The sequence below is a fragment of the Nothobranchius furzeri genome, chromosome 3, assembly GCF_043380555.1.
Source record: "Nothobranchius furzeri strain GRZ-AD chromosome 3, NfurGRZ-RIMD1, whole genome shotgun sequence".
Taxonomy (NCBI): domain Eukaryota; kingdom Metazoa; phylum Chordata; class Actinopteri; order Cyprinodontiformes; family Nothobranchiidae; genus Nothobranchius; species Nothobranchius furzeri.
In genome coordinates, this window is record NC_091743.1 from 80203626 (window position 1) to 80225499 (window position 21874).

The 21874-nt window shown below is 45.6% G+C and overlaps 1 protein-coding gene across 1 annotated transcript; it reads right to left on the reverse strand.

Annotated features, from left to right (window-relative positions):
- Positions 1-4869: 4869 nt before the first annotated feature.
- Positions 4870-20039, reverse strand: mxra5a (matrix-remodelling associated 5a). Its single transcript, XM_015957809.3, has 8 exons — positions 19848-20039; positions 19417-19653; positions 19178-19307; positions 17230-17620; positions 13474-17151; positions 7363-8272; positions 6968-7270; positions 4870-6673 (listed from the first exon to the last, which is right to left on the reverse strand). The coding sequence occupies exons 2-8, from the start codon at positions 19596-19598 to the stop codon at positions 5089-5091; spliced, it is 7179 nt and encodes a 2392-aa protein (XP_015813295.3). The 5' UTR covers positions 19599-19653; positions 19848-20039; the 3' UTR covers positions 4870-5088.
- Positions 20040-21874: the final 1835 nt, after the last annotated feature.

Sequence of the window (21874 nt, forward strand, 5' to 3'; positions counted from 1 at the left end):
GATAAGCAACAGTTCCTGCAGAACAAAGCTAATATTGTTAGACTCCTTAAAGAGTCCCAGACGCGCGGTTCCATCCAGCTGTTATGACCCGAGACATCTCTGGACTGAAGAGTCAGTACCACAGATTCTACAGCCCTCCAGTGCCAGAGGTCAGCCGACCCCTGTGACCTTTGGATCCACCACGAGGGTCTCCTAAATGGGTGAAGTAGACATGACAGATTGCGTCTGATGTGTCTTTGATAAGAACTTCGTAGTTTATGCAAATCAAATTCTTTTACATCCAGAACTCAGCCCTCCTAGATAAGGAAGTTCTGACTAACACCACATTGACACATACATCACATTTAGTTCCATCCACTCACTGTAAATGCTTAGTTAACTAGTCATGTTTTAATTGTTTATAAAATAAATTCTTACTTTTATAAACCTGATTCTTTTCTGAGTCAAAACGAAGTGTGTGCAATTACTTAATAAAGCAAAAATGCTAGATTTTTCTGATAGATACAATAAAGACCAAGCAGGGTGGATGTTTTATATTTAAATAGAGTATCACAGCTTATTGGTCATAAGTATAGGTAATATATATATCTTGAGCTCTTAAAGCACTCAATTTGCCAACGCTACATGGGTTTATTGATAAACATATTGATAAAATCCATGACAGTGCTCATTAATCATTTCAGGCTGGGTCCAGGACTTCACAAGGAGCACTGCTGGGTTTGACCAAGTTCAGGACCCAGGCCTGCTCTCCATGATTATACCTAAAGATCTTCAGCTCCTCTGATGTTTCTCACATTGAGTCTGAAGAATAAATGTTCATCCAAATGCTCATCTGTAGTCCTCCAACTGTGATGATGGGTGTGGCTGAATGTGTGTGTGTTTCTGAGGTATTGTTGTAGTCAAGCTGTGACTGCTTTGAATGCACAAGCAGAGAGATCTGTGACAGCCTAATACACCCCACCCTCTGACTCATTCTCAAAGCTGCTGGGTTAATTGGATCAGAGGTTCTGCCAGATTCTTAGAACCCATAATTTGTGCGATTAGGATAATTGGGAACTTCAAGAATAATGACAGTCAGCTGTGTCGGGTGATGTGGTCTCCTTTCATGGCTCTGTGTGTGTGTGTGTGTGTGTGTGTGTGTGTGTGTGTGTGTGTGTGTGTGTGTGTGTGTGTGTGTGTGTGTGTGTGTGTGTGTGTGTGTGTGTGTGTGTGTGTGTGTGTGTGTGTGTATTGTAGACCAGGCCAGGCAAATCCATGTTCCTTCAGACAGATGTTTCTGTGGGAACTCTGGAGAACACCTCACCTCCTGATGTTGCCAGATGTCAGATGCCACCTGAGCGGGTTGATTCCATAAACAACACAGGATCTCTTAACATAACCTGGTACAGAAAGGTCAGCTGAGGTGATCAGACAGTCATGATTCATGATAAGGCAGATTAAAGTTAGAGCAGGCTCTTGAGGTTTTTGTGCTGTCATGTGTTTGTATGACTAAACCTCTAATTTCCTCAAACTCAACGGCAATAAAACTGAACTTCTTCTAGTTGGCACTAAATCCACCATCTCAAAATCTGACAACTTTTCTTTAACTATTGACAATGCCATAGTCTCCCCCTCCCCTCAGGTCAAGAGTCTGGGTGTCATCCTCGACAGCTCACTTTCTTTTCAAGCTCACATTAATAACACAATTCGGTCAGCATACTTCCATCTACATTCCATAAACCGTCTTCGCCCCTCCCTTACCCCTCACACTGCCGACATTCTCATCCACAGCCTTGTCACCTCCTGTCTCGACTATTGCAATTCACTTCTTTATGCTCTCCCCAACAAACTCCTTCATAAACTGCAACTGGTCCAGAATTCAGCAGCCCGTTTTATCACCAGAACCCCTTCCTTTCACCACATAACCCCGGTTCTCTAACAGCTTCACTGGCTCCCAGTTAAATTCAGGTCCATCTTCAAAATTCTCCTCCATACCTTCAAAGCAATCCACAACCTCTCTCCTCCATATATCTCAGACCTTATAAGTATTCACACCCCCTCCTGTTCACTCAGATCTTCTTCTTCCATCCATCTTGCGGTTCCTTCTGCCCGTCTCGCTACCATGGGGAGCAGAGCTTTCAGCCGCTCTGCTTCTCGTCTCTGGAACTCACTTCCCCCAGACATCAGGAACATCGACAGTTTTACCCTTTTCAAAACAAAACTCAAAACATATATGTTTAAATCTGCCTATGACCTCTGATTTTATTGAACTGTTTCTCTCTTTGTTTTTTCTTGTTTGGGTTTTATTGTTGTTTTATTGTATTTTATTAAGTATTTTCTGTCAAGTGACCTTGGGTGTTCTGAAAGGCGCTTTTAAATAAAATGTATTATTATTATAAACATGTGCCTGTCTGAAGAGGTGAAATTTGGAATTTGAATGGGCACCAACGTTCCCACTCACCCATTTACTTAATAAGGTACACCAGTGTAGTTGCTTAACACCAACAGTTTTTCAGCAGCCATGGCTGCAGCTGACCATCTGTCTGGGCTACGACTGACTGTTCCAGTGTTCATTTTGATGAATCAACTCAGGCCCAAAGGTCACAGGTTGTTAAGCTGTGGTTGTTCTACACAGTCAAAGCAAATCAACGAGGATTGATCAGAACACCTAAAACCTCCATAACAAGTTCAAAGTAAAACTCTCGGAAAGAATCTGCCTCATCATGAATCATGACATGTTTAACCCCCAGCTTCTTGTTGAGCTCCTCTGAGCTGTGATGACAGTTGGCTCCCGGAGAAGACACTATCAGTCAGCACACACACAGCAACAGATCGATGTGATGAGCCCTACCTCATACTGGTCTCATCAAATGTGGGAACAGAAAACAGTGACCTCATCAGCAGAAGCTTGGATGGGAGCCGAGGTTGACCCAAAGGACCTTACGATGGTGACGAGTCCAGGTTTCAGATACAGCTGGGTTGAGCATCAGTCTGGTGAACTCCAGATGTTTTCTCTCTTTGGAAGACGAGACTCCCAGAGCAGGAATTAAAGGTCTCTGAGAGTACTGCTGACCTATTTCTGTAACCCACAACACCAACATCGCTCTGATTCCATCATTTATCTGCCTAACTCTTTATCTGTCACATCATCATTGGATTACATAGACAACATTTTCATTTATTTTCTTTAACAAGAAAAGTATCAAGTGGAGATTGGAAAAAGTTTATTAAAATAATGGAAAATTCCTGCATTAAAAACCAAAAATTTACAAAGAAATGTGAGCACTTCATTCAAATACACCTCCACGTTACAGGTAGGAAGAACAAATGATTCTATTAAAGAAAGAAACACGCACACACACACACACACACACACACACACACACACACACACACACACACACACACACACACACACACCTCACAGCAGTAGAAACACTGATCAGAAAAAAAAACAAGCATCAAGGAACATATTTACCAAATTTTTCATGTCAAATAAGACTAAATGTTGGAGTAGGGGGAGTTTATGAGTTTCTTTCATGGCTGGACCATGAAGCTGGTCCAGGACCAGCCAACCTGCCATGGTCAAAGTTTGCTGCTGTTATCTTAGTAAAACAATTCCAGTCTGTAAATTTTCACATTGTTCAACAAACCTTTACTGCACTGACTGTTTAACTTTAACTACATTCCGCAGAAACATTAAGCACTACTGGTGTCAAAACCTAGGTGAGCTTTAAACTGCTGCTTGTGATATTTATGTTTGTAAAGAACCACAAAACATCTTGCGATTAGGATAATGTGAAACAAAAAAATTCTGAATATGATGCAAATGTTCATTTATGTCAGTCATTCAACTTAAATGGTGAAACTAACACATGAGACAGACATTTCTAGCCTTTATTTGTTATAATTGTGATGATTATGGCTTACAGCTGATGAAAAGCCCACATTCAAAACCTCAGACTTTTAGAATATTGTGAAAAGGTTCAATATTTTATACTAAGTGTCACATTCTGGCCAGCTAATGAATCCAGAACTCCTGCAAAGGGTTCCTGAGCCTGTAGATTGTCTCTCAGTCTAGGTTGAATTATTGAAATAAATTAACTTTTGCACCATATTGTCATTTTTCATGTTTTGTCTTTAAACACAGACTTTCCAGGGAATATCTCTTGCAAATAACTAGAGTTACTTCTGACTGTCTTCAGAATTCCTTGCAAATATTTAAAGAACTACTCATAAATTGCCATATAAATACTCTAATTATGATTAAATCACACATTTGTTTTTTTTATTTAAGGTGTAAAATTACTTATCAGATGAACAGATTAACAGTCACTTGTGTTTTAGGTGGGTTTGGGACACCTGACAAATAAAACAGTAGCTATATTATCTTACGGGTTGAAAAACTAGAGGCCGGCTCATAATTATCAGTTTAGATTTTAATTAAACACACTTATTCTAATCTAATCTGAACAAGTCTAGTGTAATTGAATTGGACAATATCAGCTGGAAGTGACATTTTTCCAGCAATCCCTCAAACTAAACATATAGAAAACTTTGTCATTTCTTTGTCCTAGTTTGAACAGTGTCACTCTACATCAGGGCTTTCGAAATCAGGTGTCACTAAAATGTTGTTTGTGTGCGTGCGTGTGTGTGTGTGTGTGTGTGTGTGTGAGAGAGAGAGAGAGAGAGAGAGAGAGAGAGAGAGAGAGAGAGAGAGAGAGAGAGAGAGAGAGAGAGAGAGAGAAAGAACTGAATTATGCCAGAGCTGATTAAATTAAACTGTGAATCAACTTTACCTAAATAAATATACCTGAGTGTAGGGTTGGACATTATTGAGAGTTTACTTCTGTACTAAACTCCTGGGAATTGCAAACCTGGATGGCCTCAAAGTTTGGTATTTGGGATAATCTGAGGTTACTTTTAAAGAGATAGCATATATAATTGGACTCTATAATCTAGCACACAGTACCATAGGTTCAAATCATCGTAGATGATTCTATCAGTGATGGTAGTTGTTATTTAAGTTATATTTTCAGATGAAACAATTCAATGTTTTGAAAATGGCAGTTGCTTGGGCAAACAGTAGGAGTACGGACAGTTAATGTTTTAGAAAACATTAAGTGTTGTGCTTCTGGAGTCTGTGCCAATGATATTCCTGGCAGTGCACCGGTAGACTCCAGCATCTCTTTGTGTTGGGCTCTGAATAATGAGGGAACCTTGAGGATGAACATATTTATTTCCAAAAAGGCGTGGCTGAGCACTAACAGCCAAGCGGGTTTTTTCAGGTGTTTCCCATGCTACCTCCACATTGGGGGTCCCGGTAGCCACACAGTTTAACTGGACAGCAACGCCATGTTTAACATACATGACAGAGGGAGGGCTGATGGTGATTCGAGGTGGGCGTGCAATCACAGTTACTGCTGCAGAGAGCAGAGAGCTGCCATACTCATTAGCAGCCCTGCAAACATAGGGCCCTCGATCATAGACGGATACCTGCCGAATAGCCAATGTGCCATTGTGTAATATCTCATACCTCCCAGCTCTCTGCTGCCTGTTCAAGACAACTCCACTAGGAAGGGTCCATGTTAGACTGAGTGGTTCACCAGTGGTTTGGCAATGAAGGAACAGTGTTTCCCCATTCATGATATTGATAGGAAAGGTGTATCTGTTTTTGATCTCAGGCTTTCTTCCTGGAGACAGTGTGACTGTACGCTCCATAACACCTGTAGGACTATGCCCCAGACAGCGGTACATCCCAGCCTCAGCAACAGTTGGGTGGCTGATGATCAAAGAACCATCCGACCGATGAAAAAACTTGTAATATTGAGCACCAGTGTGCAAAGGTGTGCCATCAGGTAAAATCCAAGTGGGACGAGGTAGTTTCAAGCCCTCAAAGGAGCAATTCAAAGTTACAGTACTCCCCAGTCTTAGAGATACATTATCTGTTACAGAAGGTCTCGTTTGTGGCCTTCCAACAGCCTCCTTGACTTCCAGGTTAACCGACATTCTAACCTCCCCTCCGTCATTATGAGCAACACAAGTCAATTGTCCTGAGTCAGTCTTTTGGGGGAACTGGATTTCCAAGGTTCCATTCTGGTGAACGGTTCTTCTGGTACTGTAGTACGGTGCAGGGAGGTTCACATTTCCTGGCAGGATCCATGTGATGTGAGGTGTAGGGGTTCCCTTTGCCGTGCAGTCAAGCAGCATCCTCTGACCCTGGACTGCTGTGACTGACCTGGCAGCTCCTCTTTGATCACTGAAGACTGGAGGTGTTATCAAGATCTCCAGTCTGGCCACTTTATGGTCTTGACCAACACTATTCCTAGCTATGCAGGTGTAGTTACCTCCATCATAACGTTGAACTTTTTGAACAACCAAAGTTCCATCTTTAAGGATCTGATATTTGTCCAACGAAGGTAGGATCAGTCTATTTGTTGGAGACATCCATGTAATGGTTGGTATTGGGTCACCCTTGGCATTGCATTGCAGTGTTACTGTCTGCCCGTGGAAAACTCTGACAGGAAGTTGGTTTTTACCTTGGATTAAAGGGGGTGACATGTCCATCTTCACCCTGACTCTAACCTTCATCTCATCTTTACCGAGTTGGTTCTCTGCAAAGCAGGTGTAGTCGCCTTCTTCTGGCACACCAACATCATTGAAGTAAAGCGTTCCATTATCAAATACCACATACCTGCATGGAATTCAAAAAGAAAAGAAAAATTCTCACAACTTTGACCATGAAAAAGTGATGGTGAGTGTAAAAAAGAACCAACACACTGCAGATCTATTGCTGTTTCACATTTTCCCGTTATCTCTGTTTTTTTTATCAGTTAACACTAAATATTCAAGTTTCTTTATTCAATGAATTATTAATTCAAGTAAAATCTAACAGTGGTGTGATTCGGTCTTTTCTCTGTGGTAATGAGGTTGTGCTGACTGTGGCAAACTCAATCAAAGGTAGAAGGTACCAATAAGCATCTCCTACCTGCGACTCCGTTTGACTGGGTTGACCATTGTGCCATCTGGCAGCGCCCAGCTGATCTCAGGGTTAGGAAGTCCAGAAGCCACACAGTCCACCCTCAGGTCCTTTCCATGAACTACCTCCTGACTGAAGCTCTCATCCTTCCTTTCAATCTTGGCTGGCCTTGTCAGTACATTGACCCGTAGTTGGACATTGTCATCACCCATCTTGTTCCGTGCTACACAGAGATAGTCCCCGCCATCATTCTCAGTCACAGAATGGATGGTTATACTGCCGTTAAGGAGCACCTTAATCCTGGAGTCAAAACTGTAGAAACAATAAGGGGGGATTTGTTCTACTGAACATATTTAGGATGGAATGAAGAAGAAAGTTAGCTGTGCATTCTAGCATTTTCTCACCTGTACTGAGCATCTACTAGCTTTTTTGAGGGTGTCCTCCAAAGGATTCTGGGCTCTGGATGTCCTATTGCTTCACAATTTAAAAGCAGCGTCCTTCCATAGATCACGTCTGTTTTCTGAGGAGATGAAGATGTGATCATAGCCTTGGCAGAAAACAATAGTCTCCTGACACTTAGCATCACGGTTCTATGGCTGGATGATATTGTGTTCCTGGCTAAGCACTCATACCTCCCAGAGTTTCTGGGACTTAGTCTTTGGATGTGAAGGGTTCCATTTGGAAAGACAATCAGGTTCTGTCCACTGATTGTCTGAGAAGAACTGAGCTTCAAGCCATCAGGTGTGGTCCAGTGAATTATGGGCTGAGGGATACCTGTGGCTGTGCAGGTAATGTAGGCAAAGCTTCCCTCCATAAGAGTCATGTTTTCATGTTTTCTTTGCTGAATCTCAGGTGGGCGCGCTGAGACATGAAGACGTACAGAGACGGCATCTGATCCAGCTACCCTGTTGCCAGTACACCTGTAGGTCCCTGTATCGGTGAGACTGGCCTGGCTGATCCAGAGAGTTCCATTATCATTAACCCTCACACGCTGCTGAACATGTCCATTGGCTTGTCCTGCAATCATCTGGACCTGACTAGGGAGGACCCATGTCACCTCATGACTGTCCACTTTACATTCCAATTCAACTGTACCGCCAAGATCCACAGTGACATCTCTGTGTGGAGGTTCCAGGACTCGTGGAGATTGAGACAGAACCACGAGGTCAACCGTCATCTTTTCTGTACCGTGCTCCTTCTGAACTGTGCATGAGTACTGACCCGCGTCTGATAGCTGAGATTTCCTAATGATCAAGGTTCCATTTGGGTGGACCTCAAACCTCTGGGTCATCGTGTTGATAGCAAACCTCACTCCTACACACAGAAAACACCATAAGATCAAAAAATGTAATCATAATACATTTAAAAATTAATAAATACATTAAAACAAATACAAAACTAACAAATGAATAAAACAAATGGATGGTCCCAAGCTCCATCTAAAACTTGGTTGAGGAGGTTAGTGTCAGGATCTGGGGTGAGTCTGCACATTTCTGTTAATCAGCCTCAAGTCGTTGCAGGTGGGCGGTTCTGGAGAGCGGCCAGCTGCTGTGCCATTTTCCCATCACCTGCCAGCCTTTATAAGGAGCTGGAGATCACTTCACCTCGCTGGAAGATTACTCACTTTGGGTAGCTGTGGCATTATAGAACTAACTAAAGCTTTAGTCTTTGTTTGTTGTGCTTACTAGCAGTCGCAGTTTTGAATGAACTCCGCCTTGTCCCACCAGGAACTCTCACCTCTGACCACTTCTGCTATAACCTTGGATTTCACCTCCAAACCGGATCTCCCTCCACACCTGGACCGACCCGCTCTCCCACCGCTCACCTCCCTTGGATTTCGGATCACCACAGACGTTGCTCACCCCAGTCCTGTCTACCCTCCCAAGCTACTGGATTTCAGCTCCACAGTAAGAACCTGAGAAACTGAGTCCTCCTAGTTCTTTCCCACTCTGTCCAAAACCCTGACCAGCGTTTGTCTCAACAGAACCAGCCCCGGAGCTGTGCTCAGTATCACCGCCATGTCTGGCGGTGCACCTTTAGTTTCCTTAAGATCATCCAGGAATAAATAAAACTTTATTTTCTTTTTACCTACGTCTCCTAGTGTGATTCTGCATGTCTTGGGTCAGGAAACTCCCCACAGCCATGACAGTTAGAGTTAATAACTACACTGCTAAGCAGCCCTGTTTTTTTTTCTAATTTGACCTAAGCAGCCCTGTTTTTTTTCTAATTTGACCTAACTCCTTAAATCACTTCTGTCAGCTCTTTGTCCATCCATCCATCCATCCATCCATCCATTTTCATCTGCTTATCCGGAGTCGGGTTGCGGGGGCAGTAGCCTAAGAAGAGAGGCCCGGACTTCCCCCTCGCCAGCCACTTGGGCCAGCTCCTCCGGGGGAATCCCAAGGCGTTGCCTGGCCAGGTGAGAGACATAGTCCCTCCACCGTGTCCTGGGTCTACCTTTGGGTCTCCTCCTGGTTGGACGTGCCCGGAAAACCTCACCAGGGAGGCATCCAGGAGGCATCCTGACCAGATGCCTGAGCCACCTCATCTGGCTCCTCTCGATGTGGAGGAGCAGCAGGTCTACTCCGAGCCCCTCCCGAATGACCGAGCTTCTCACCCTATCTCTAAGGGAGAGCCCAGCCACTCTGCGGAGAAAACTCTTTTTGGCCACTTGTATCCACGATCTCGTTCTTTCAGTCACTACCCAAGCTCATGACCATAGGTGAGGGTAGGAACGTTGATCGACCGGTAAATCGAGAGCTTCACCTTCTGACTCAGCTCTCTCTTCACCACGACAGACCGGTACAACGCCTGCATCACTGCAGATGCAGCACCAATCTTCCTATCAATCTCACGCTCCAGTTTTCCCTCACTCGTGAACAAGACCCCAAGATACTTAAAGTCCTCCACTTGGGGCAGGACCTCATCCCTGATCCGGAGAAGGCATTCTACCCTTTTCCGAATCAAGACCATGGTCTCAGATTTAGAGGAGCTGATTCTCATACCAGCTGCTTCACACTCAGCTGTGAAACGCTCCAGCCAAAGCTGAAGATCACGTGCTGATGAAGCCAACAGGACAACATCATCTGCAAAAAGCAGATACCTGATCCTCAGGCCACCAAAACGGATGCCCTCCACACTAGAGCCCTGCACTGAAGCCCTAGGCCCTCAGGTCGGCCCGGCCCAACGGCCCGGGCCAACGACTGTGTAATTACTTTGGACACGGGCCAGGCCGGGCACCTTTATTTTTAAACGAATTCATTAAAAAAAATTGAAACACAAAACGCAGCAGTAGAGCCCTGCGCAGGACTGTTTTCTTCATCCCGCTCCTGCCCGCTCCCGCTGAATTTTTGACCATTACCGCCCGCAACCGCAACATGTGTGTTACACTCCCGCCCGCACCCGCAAAACTCGGAGAAATTATTACCTCACAATAAAAGAGATGTATTGAGTTTGCGTCCTCAACATGTCATTTTATAGGCTATACCAGGGGTCTCAATTTGCGGCTCTTCCATCCATCTGATGTGGCTCTCTGTGCTTGTAAAATAATGAATGGATATTTAAATAAAATGCTTTATATTTACTGAATTAATTTTATATCTGTAAATTCTATGTAAAGATTGTCTGCGTAAATCTGAACAGGTCCAACCCAGTCTTACTGTGAGACCGGGTTGACGCGTCACGCTTGTGCGTAATGATAGGCGCTTTCTGAGCTGAAGAGGATGTGAGATTCTGGGCTTCTCAGACAGCTCATGAATTCTTCACCACATTGGAGACAGGAACAAGCACTATTCATCCAAAGTTTCATAATCAGGGAACATTTTCTAAGTGACAAGTCTCTCTGAGAGACAGGGTTTGGAAAACACTCGCTCCAGTGGGAGGAACCTTCCCGCATGCGCTCTGGTTCTGCGACGCGCTCCAAGCCCCTCTCCACATCTTCAGCTCGCTGTGCACATATGCGCTGACAGCGAGCTGCGCTGAGCAGTGTCCAGCTCAGATGTTCAGATGGGAATCTTTTCTTGGGTGATTTAGCTACATCCGCAGTGTGCCAAACGAATAAAGAGTCAGTTCATCTGCATGCGTCGGGGTAATTCTTTCTATTCTTTCTCCGTCAAAATTAACGGTCAAATACGGGAACTATCCGGTCAACACAACACAAGCCCTGCTTTTGACTGTTTTGTTTTCTTGTGAAAATTGTTGGAAATAGATCAAATTTAACTTGATTACCACCAGAGCCTGCGCCGTTATCTCCGTGACGGTAAATGAGGGAAAAACAAATTGATCGGATCCTGCACATCTTTTAACACATTGGTCAGGATTGACGCACTTTGTTTTCATTTAGTTGGTTAAAAAAAAGTCAGGCTCGGGCTCGGGTCGGACCAGAGAATCCTGAAAGCCTTTTTGGACCGGGTCGGGCTGGGGCTCCACCCCCTCGGGCCGGCCGGACACGGGCTCAAATTTTCGGCCCGTGCAGGGCTCTACTCCACACCTTGGCTGCGCCTAGAAATCCTGTCCATAAAGGTTATGAACAGAATCGGTGACAAAGGGCAGCCTTGGCGGAGTCCAACTCTCACTGGGAATGAGCCCGACTTACTGCCGGCAATGCGGACCAAGCTCTAACACCGGTCATACAGGCACCTAACAGCCCATTTCAGAGGGCCTGGCACCCCATACTCCCGGAGTTCCCCCCACAGGGCCCCCCGAGGGATGCGGTCAAATGCCTTCTCCAAATCCACAAAACACATGTAGACTGGTTGGGAAAATTCCCACGCACCCTCCAGGATCCCCCTAAGGGTATAGAGCTGGTCCAGTGTTCCACGGCCAGGACAAAAGCCACATTGGTCCTCCTGAATCTGAGGTTCAACAATCCGACGGAACCTCCTCTCCAGAACTTTTGAATAGACCTTACCAGGAAGGCTCAGGAGTGTAGTTGGAACACACCCTGCGGCCCCTCTTTTTAAATAAGGGAACCACCACCCCGGTCTGCCAGTCCAGTGGGACTGCCCCCGATGTCCACGCAATATTGCAGAGCCGCGTCAGCTCTTTTTCACGCTGTTTAAATTTACAGAATTGACTTGATGGATGAGGCATGCAGGCCCCCTGAGTGCCACACCATAGTTCTGTAGCCACAGAACATTTATAAGGCTGATTTTATTCTTTTGGCTGTTCAGTGTGAAACAATGAATGTCTGGTCCAGGGGTCTGCAACAACTACATTCCAATGAGCTGTTTTCTTCATCAGTCCACTGGAATAAAACTGGTTTAGAGTTGTTCATTGTATTCAGTGATGTAAGGGAACGGGCAATTTTTCTAACAACAATGACACACTAAGACGTGGGAGACCGGGACTGAGAAAATTACAGTCATAAATGTGAGTATAGGTTTAAAAAGGTTAGATAAGCAGTCATGTGCAACGGTGGCAAAGGAGTTAAATGCTCGCCCCGTAATTGGAAGGTTGCAGGTTTGAGCCACACTCAGTCAGTTGCTATTGTTGTGTCCTTGGGCAAGACACCCACCTTGCCTGCTGATGGTGTTTGGAAGAACCGGTGGCACCAGCGGCAGACTCGCCTCTGTCAGTGTGCTGCGGCTGCAATGTAGCTTATCACCGCCAGGGTGTGAATGTTTGTGTGAATGACTGATTGTGTTGTAAAGTGCCTTGGGGGGGGGGGGGGGGGTTCTAGAAGGCACTATACCATATACAGATCATTCATCATTTACCAATTTGAATTGTACTTTTAACTGTACTTTTTGTTCTAAAATACTAATTGTACTTTTTAACAGAGCTCTCGTTGTAAGTGCAACTGCTGTTTACTCTTCCAGGATTAAAAAATAAAATCAGCAAATTGTCAAGCTCCATTCTCTGTAGCTTATGCTCTGGGTCGTCATGGTTGCTGACAGGACGTTTACCGAGGTAGTGGCGTGAATAAATCTGAAGTCTAGACTGTCCAAATTCACCGCTGCTTGGTCTACCCAGTCAACCTAGCCTACGTCGATCGTAGGTCAAACATACAGCCCCTGATTTTTGACACACCCAGTGAGACCAGAGAGAACTGGTTGAATTACTGCCTCCATGAAAGAGACAGCTACTCTATATTTGACCTTTAAGTCAGATTTCTGTGATGTTTAGATGACCTTACAGACGGTCTAAGGTGATGTGTGGTTTATTAAAGCTGCAATGGCAAATCTGCAAAACACAAAAACAGAACTGTCACCCCTCCTGTTGGCTACCCCCCAGGCCATGCTCCCCTAGTGCCATTGTAAACAAGAGGGAGGTAAACACCAATCACACTGTTTAAGGTCCAAATGTCTTTTGTTTTCTGCAACTTCAAACTGTGTTTTTCTTTTTGAGACTTTGGTAGTCAGTCCTAAATGTGAAGGTGTAGCAGCCAGCTGTTTCTCCTTCTCTGCATCTGGGCTCTAAATATTATTTCATTAACAGGATTTATTACTTTAGTTTAATCGCTGTGGCTATCTAGATGCTCCAAAGTCTGGGTAAGGAGCCTGAGTCATACATACCAATAGCATCACTAGTCCAGGACAGGAAGCGTGTTGGCTGGCCTTGAACCTCACAAGGAAGCTGAGCATCTGTTTCAGCTTTCACGGTGATCATCTGGTGATTGTTCTTTGTTTTCTTTGGCTTCCCTTTTGGCACCAATCCCTGTAAAGGTAGCTGGTGTCCTGTGGCCCTGTCCTTAGTGCCTGATGACAGTGCCTCTCTGGATTGCTTTGACTGAGCCGCAGTAGCTGTTGGGATGGAGCTGGACATCTGCCTGCTGTGTAGATTCACATCTGGGAATGCTGGATCCGTTCTAGCTGGTTTCTCAATGGGTGATGCTGTAGGTTGGAGGTTGGTTGTCTGGTTTTGTTCTGAAGTGGTGATAGTGTGACGTGTGTTTTGGTCCCACGGTGATGGGGTCATCTTTGCTCCAAGTTCTGGGGGTTTTGTGACATGTAGCATTACTCCAGTTGGTGTTACGGGAACATGGGTCAGTGAGGTTGCAGAAGAAGCTGTTGGCTCTGTATTTATTGTTGTTGGAGCATCAATAATGTTTTGGTTGTTCTTAAAATCCCACTTTGCTTCAGTCCCTGTGATCTCAGTTTGAACAGAACTGTGAAATAACTTTTGAGGCATTGTTGTGGGAACTATATCTGTTCCTAAAGCTTGCTCAAAGAGCTTGCTTTGTGTTTTAGGTGATCCAGCAGACGTCTTCCCAGAGGCTGTGCTTATTCCACGCTCTATGAAAAAGGGGGATGGGGTAAATGGAGGAGGCAGTAGTGAAGAACCTGGTTCAGTCTCTTTCCAAAGCATATTTCCACCCTTCTCAATAAATTTGTATTGATGAACTCCTAGATTGAATTTGAAATCTGTTGGAGATCGGGTCACAGTTTGAAACTCCCTGAATACATTGTCAGAATGCAGCCGAGGATCTGCTGCAGTGCTTGGTGTGTTGTCTGAAGGTTTTTCCAGTAGAGGAGGCTTGGGGGATACTGTGAGTTTCTGTGAAATATCTGGAGTAGACTCACCTTGTGAGGTTGTGTGAGAAGTGGTGGTGTCTACAAGTGGAGAAGCTGTTGGTGCAGCTGATGGCTTATTCAAAGCATGATGGCTATCTTTGGTGTCAGAGAGAGAAGCTGGTAGTGACGTTAGTGATGTGCCTTCCTCCTGGTCCAGCATGGAGACTGTGCTTTCTTCATGACTCATTCTGCTGGATAATGCTTCCTGGCCCTTCGTGAATGGAACAGTGGTACTGAAGCGGACTATAACCCCAGAGGCTTCTATTTTTAGCTCCGTGGAGGAGAAGGTTGTGGCCATTGGTGAAGGAGTGATCCTTGAGGAGGTGGAGAACAACCGGGTATTTTTTTTCAGCTTGTGTTTTCGTCTGTTTGGCTTCTTTTTCCGACTCCCATTCCTTTTCCTGGAGTTGGCTTTCCTGAGGCTTGGAGCTAAATGTTTCTCAGACTTTCTCTGGGAAATGGGAGCAGGTGTAGTTGATGAAGATTCAGTTTGCAGATCTCTGAGTTTAGTGTTTTTTGGCTGAACATGAAACTCTGATGGGGTTGAGGCCTTGTGGAAAGATTTTCTGATTTTCTCTTCAGTTGTAGCAGAATATAGTGGAGTGACTGAAGGGCTCAGTGACTGGTCGGCTGCGTTCTCTCTGTTTGCATCCGTACATGCTCTATGGTTCTCTTGTTGAAAAAAGGTCCTGTTTCTACTTAAAGTGTCAGCGTTCTCATGCCTGGAAGTGATCACATGTAAAGGAGCGGATGTGGGCTCTGAGAGAAGATGGACACTCTGTGTAGATGGTAGAATGTCAGTGTGTTTCGTACTCAGAGTGAAACCATCTGCATCAGGCACGGTGTAGCTTGGAGGAGTCTGACTATGTGCATTGTGTTGGTGTTGGGTATGTTCTTGTGTTGCTAGACCATGCTGGCTCTCTGTCTCAGGATCAGAAACTTTATGAGGCACTTCTTCTTTAGCGTTCGGGGGCTTTATGAGCTTGGTTGTGTACTGAACAGGAACTGGTGTGACTGATTTCTCAGGTTTCCTGTCCCTGATCTTACCCAAAATGTCGGCCCATTTCTCTGGATCTATTTTACTCTTAGACAAATGAAACCGCCTCATGTCCCCAGCTGTACCTTTCCTGTCCTCAGACCCAACTGGTTTCCGTAGCACCGGCGGTCCCCGCCACCTATTCCTGGGTGGAAGAATACCTCTCCTGCTTGAAACACCTCCTCCTGAAGATCTCCTTCTAGCAGGATCCACACGGCTCACTGGAGGCCCATCTTGAGTCATCTTGATGTCTCCTGATGCTTCATCCAAATCTACTGGGAGGACTTTTATCTGAGTGTTAACCCCTGAAGCAGACTGAGGTCCCAATGGAAACTTTGACAAAGGTCTATTGAGGCCTTTGCGCTTCACTACAGTAACTTTTTTATTCTGCGTGGCCACACCATGTTGATTAATGGCAACGCATCTATAATACCCACTGTCTGATACCTGAATCTGTGGAATATAGAGGGTGCCATTAGGATAGACTACGACTTTAGACGAGTTTGTTTGGAAGCTAACTATAGTGTTGCTTGGTGGAATCCAGTTGATTTCAGGGTCAGGAGAACCAGATGCAGTGCAGTCCAGAGTAAAGGGGCTCCCTGCTGCAGATGTGATTGCTGTGTCTTCTCTGGTGTCTTCTACTGGTGGAGGCCTTGAGGATTCCTGTACAGTCAGAAAAAATGGAAGGACAGCCAGATCTCCGTGAACCCAGGAAATACAGAAGTAACTTCCTGTGTCTCTATGGTTGGCAGTTTTAATGAACAACCGTCCCTCTCTGGACACAGAAATCCGGTTGTTTGGACGTTTGTGTGTCGAGTTCAGCTTGGAGCCATCTGGGAGCATCCACTGAATTACTGGCTGCTCAGAGCTGTGCACATCACAATGCATTTCACATGAACCTCCCACTACAACACTCATAGCTTTTTGAGTTCTGTTCGTTGAGTCAATCATGACCCACATCCTTCTCCGGTTCTGCTCCAGTTCAGTGTCCACCACCTCTGAGAGCTCTGTGCCTAGAATTAATCTGACGGTCTTGGCCGATGACTGAAGTCGATTGAGCTGAACGTCAATGTTTGGTTGCATCAGCCAAGCAGGTTGGGCCATCATGTTGACCCTAACACCTGTGTAGTACTGGGCCTCCTGCACTGAGTCCTGTTGGTAAGTGTAGGCTGGGTGAGGTGTTTTACTCAGTATTGATCCCCGCTTTAGGTGGGCTGGCACACTGCTGTAGTATGCAATTAGTCTCCAGAGTTGTTGGTACTTTTCTCTGTCAACTTGACATTGAAGCTCAACAGAGAAAGTGATGTTGGTGACCAAATGACGCTGATTAACTTGCTCCCAGTTGATCTTGTGGAGGTCTTTGGGCTCACCAACACTACACTCCAAACCAACTTTGTTTCCATGCTCATCAGACAGGTCCAAGGAAACATTTCCAATAGGTTCTTTGAATTTCTCATAGTTCAACACATCCCTTTCAGTTTCATCCAATGAGGTGGTTGTTTGTGGAGAACTGATGGCTGGGCTTTGGCAGACCAGAGTCCCCACAGCACGGAGCTCTGTACTGTGTAGATGTCTGGGGGATGAGCATACAGGACACAGTTTACCACCTGGAAGACTTGCATCCTTTCTACATTTCAAAACTCCTGGAACAGAATAAAAGAAGAAGAGTGATGTACAGCATGACAAAAACAACTGGAAGTTCTTTCATGACTGAATCTGACCTGGTGAGGTCTTTTCCCAGTCAAGGAGCCACCTCATGTTGCAGTCACAAGTCCATGGGTTACCATGGAGATACAAGTTCTCCAGCTTGGGCATGGCGCTCAACAGCCCAGAGGGCAGCGACACAAGTCTGTTGTCTGACAGGAAGAGGTGCCGCAGGGTGGAGAAGTGGAAATGAGACAACACACTGAAGGTAGTGAAGGTGGCTGGATGCAGCTGCTGTAGTCGGTTTCCTTCCAACTGCAGAAGTCGCAGTGAGGTGAGACCTTGAAACGTGTCTGGGTGGATGAAGTCCAGCTGGTTGTGATCCAGGTGTAACCTGACCAAAGACCACAGACCCTGGAGCGAGTGCCTGCGGAGCTCCTTCAGCTTGTTATAACTGAACTTCAGCATCTAAACCAACACACAAAGCTACAAATTTAGTTTCAATTAAATACATTTAATCAAAAAACATGTGACAGGTGAGATGATTATAGGATGAAATTGGTTTTCTCTGGACATTCCAGTTTCCTCCCTCAGACCCAAAACATGCATGTTAGCTTAATTTGACTCTAAATTGTCCCTAGATGTAAAAGTGACTGGTTATATTCCTTGTATGTTTGTGTCGCTGTAATGGACTGGAGGTCCAGTATGTCCCCCGCCTCTTGCCTGATGGCTATAGACACCAGCACTCTGAGACCCTCACAAGAAAAAGCATTTTGGACGATGAATGTGTGGAGGAATGATTGTCAGCTTTATGACATAGTCTTACTGAGCTGTGATGTAAAACCAAAAGATTCCAAAAGGTTTTTAATTTCCTCTCATGAGGAAAGCCATCTGGAACCCATCTGTAACATTCTGCAACATCTCTGGAACCAGTCCTCAACCTGCCTGGAACCCAACTGAAACCTGTCTAGAACCTGCCTTTGGAACAGCGATACTCACTCCTGGTCCTGGGGAGCCGGTATCCAGCATGTTTTAGTTTTAACTCTGCTTCAACACACCTGATTCTAATCAGCAGGTGGTTAACAGGCTTCTGAAAAGCTTGGGCCTAGGCCACACGTAGCCGGGTTTTTAAAAAAATGAATATCCACCCCTCCAAAATCTTGCATCCACACCACCTCGTTTAAAAAAAACACTGTCCACACGTACCCGGATAAATACGTTGTTAAGGACATGCCAGACCTGTAGGCGGCAGTACTTCCCCCGTTCTTAACCTCGTCCTTCGTCTGTGGTCTTCTGCAAGGAGCAGTAACTCCGCTTGCAAAAACAAACAAGCAAAAAGCACTTGGACAATTGATAAAGCGAGCGCAGCTCTGAGGGCATCCATGCTGTCGGCTAGTGTAAACACGGGTCGCACACGTGATGTCAGCATTTTTTTGTCGCGGAAAGTGACGTTGCGGACCTTAAAACTCCGGTTTTGTCTGTCCACACGCAGACACCCAAAACGGAGAAAACGCAGATCTTCACTTTGGCCGGAGTTTTTAAAAAACTCCGTTTTCGTGTGGATGACAGGCCAAAACATAGAAAAATATCTATGTTTTGGCAGATCCCCGGCTACATGTGGACAGGGCCTTGATGAGCTGCTGCACAGATGATTGAACCACTGGATCAGGTGCGTTGGGGCAGACAAACAAAGAAAAACATGCTGGAAGAAGGATCAGGCTCTCCGGGACCAAGAGTGAGCACCACTAATCTGGAACATGTCTAAAACCACTCTTATACCTGTGTGGAGCCGTTCTCAAATCAATCTGCAACCAAATTGCAAACTTTTCCAGACATTATCTAGAACCTGTACTGTACATATTCTACCAACAGCTCCAGACACATGACAGCACCCACATGAGACCTGTTGGGAGGATTTGGAGATGCCAGAGAGACATTTAAATATAAACAAAGTCTTGATTCACAGTGAGCTATACTACAGAGACAGAGGCTGAGGTAACCATGGTGATATCAGCATTTGTTCACCTGAAGTGATTTCAGGTCCCTGAAAACCCCATCAGGCAGCGAGGGGATGTTGTTCCCATGAATCATCAGCAGCTCCAGCTTCCTCAGGCCAGACAGGGATTCACCACGTATCTGATTAATGCTGTTGAATCTAAGAAAATAAACAGAACCAATCAGGTAGGTGTATCCATACCGGGAACAATCGGATTACAGGCCTAATAAAAACAAGGAGTAAGTCAGTGTCTAAAACTGAATCCCACCCCAGGTTGATGCGCTCCAGATGTTTAGGAACAGCTGGGATGCTGAGGAGAGAGCGGAAGGTGCAGTGGAGCTCAGAGGGCTGAGGGCAGGAACAGGGTCGGGGGCAGGGGGCCGGAGTAACTGGGGGCAGGAGTGTTATTAACAGGAGAGTTGGGAGGACACCCCGACTGGCTCGCTCCATCTTCTTCCACTAGGTGGTGGTGGGGGCAGGTCACAGTGGCTGTGTGGGTGGTCTGCTGATGAGAACAACAAAAGACGCATGAAGAGCCTGAAAGGTAAATCACAGCTGAGGAACACTGTCAGAACCAACAAGTAGGAAAGTAGAAACCAGAACCCTGTAGAGTCCAGAGACACCGGCTGGATTACCGGTAAAACCCAGATTAAAGCTTTATAAACCCAATCTTAAATGGCTGTGGAAGTTTACTCCTACCTTAGAGTTTTGGTGGGAAATCCTCAAGTTCCATTAGAGGAGGATGACCAAAAACTAAAAGTCCCAAACAGAACGTGTTAGAAGTGGGTGTGTAGAACGGTGAGACGCGTCAGATTAAAAAACAAAAACACTGAAGTCTGAGCGGAAACACTTTGGTTTGAGCTGAAAGTCTGAGTTTGTGCTGCACTCCTCTACTCAGACTGAGTGAGGTAGCAGCAGCAGCACAGAGGAAGGAGGAGGAGGAGGTGGAGGAGGAGGAGGAGGTCCACAGCCAGCATTCTGCTGAGTGTCAAACTGCTGCTGAAGTCCTGCTGAGACACGTTCAATGAGTCACTAAGGACCTCATAAGCTGAAAGAAGCAGAAGAGAATAGGAGCTGTGGCCTGGAGGTCAAAGGCCAGGACCAGTGCTCCAGTCTCTGTTAGTGATCCTGGACCTAGATCAGGCTCCTCAGCCAGGTATATGCTCTCCTTACCTCGACAGTCTGGCTGGACACCAGAACAGCTGCTGCCTGCTATTTAGACCAAAGCGGTGGCTGGTTTAAACACACCAGCTACCAGCTTCTACTGTAGCTCATCTGACTCTGGTTTAACATCTTCTTTCTCCACCTTCAGGAGCTGTAGGAGCAGATTTAACGTAGTTAAAAACGATTAGACACATGACACGTCTCCCAGATCCTAGACTTCAGGAACCTGATGGGTACGAGAGGACTGGTCTATGTTAGGACTAATGAAGGTGGTGGGTCGGGGTCATCTACCCACCACCTCCACATTGTCAAACAAAACATGTTTTTAGGCTCATGAACTTTATCAAAGCAGAACATCTGTGCTGAGGAGGATCTCTGAGTCAGTGTGTCTGATGGATGATGATCTAAGACACCTCGGTCAGAACAGATGACTTCTGTTAGCGATGATGACTCAGCCCTGACTTTATACAGGTCATAAAGAAGTTCTGCTGCAGATCCAGGTCAAACATCAGCAGCAGGACACTTACCAAGACTCTGGACCCTTTTGGGTCTGCCCTAAAGAACCAGCACCATGCTGGGCAGGTGGTCATTCATGGAAACACTTGATCTTTTAGTTTGAAAACTGGGTTGCAGATGGTTTTGTTCCAATAAAACAAACTTCAGGTGAGAGAATGTGTCATCTCATCCAGCATGAGGAAGAGGAGGCCCTCTGTGTCCGACCAGTTTCTGTGAAAGTAAACAGGATGAAGAGAAAGGCTGACTCTAGAGATTTATACGAGTCACTGTAACCTCCGCTCCCTTCCCCCGTGTGCTCTGGGTGACTTTCTGCCACCTAATAATCATTTGCTTGGAAGAGAGAGTTCTTGGCAGCAGGTCAGATTATATATAAATACCACGGGGAGCCAAAAGGCTGGAAAGTTCCAGAATCCAATCTCCACCATCTGCAGATACATCCCAGCCTTCAGCCTGACTCCACAGCAGCCCATAAAGGGATTAGAACTTCATCCCTCATTCCTTCTTCTGACAGAGGCAGCATGAGGTCAAACAGGACTCAGAGATGTATTCACACGCTCCCGACAGCCAAAGAAGAAAGCTAGCAACAGACTCAGATCCTGCTCCGTTGGACTCTGAAGTTGTTGCAAAGAGAAGGCAGCTTTAGGGGGAAGAGAGGAGAGTGGAGAGTTTGTGATGGAAAATACATCATGACCTCGTCACACAGCGTGAGTCAGGCTCTTCAACAACATTCGGACTGGTTTTCACCCCGGTACCGCCTCCATGGTAATGGTTGGGACTCCACGGGAGATCCCTTTTTCATCCAGATGTTTTGAAGCGTGTATCTGTGGTTATAAACTGCTGGTATTGTGTGGATAGTTTACTCACACTGCTGTGAATGTTGTGTTCCAGCAGAAATGAGATGTTTACAGTTCATGCAGGTCTGAATATCTGTGATCCATCCCTTTAGTTAGGCTGATACGGACCTAGGATCCAGCATGGCCTCCTCTGATGTTCTTATACCTTTCTGGCATCTGCTGTCTTCATTCCTGCTGCTTTCATAGCCCTCG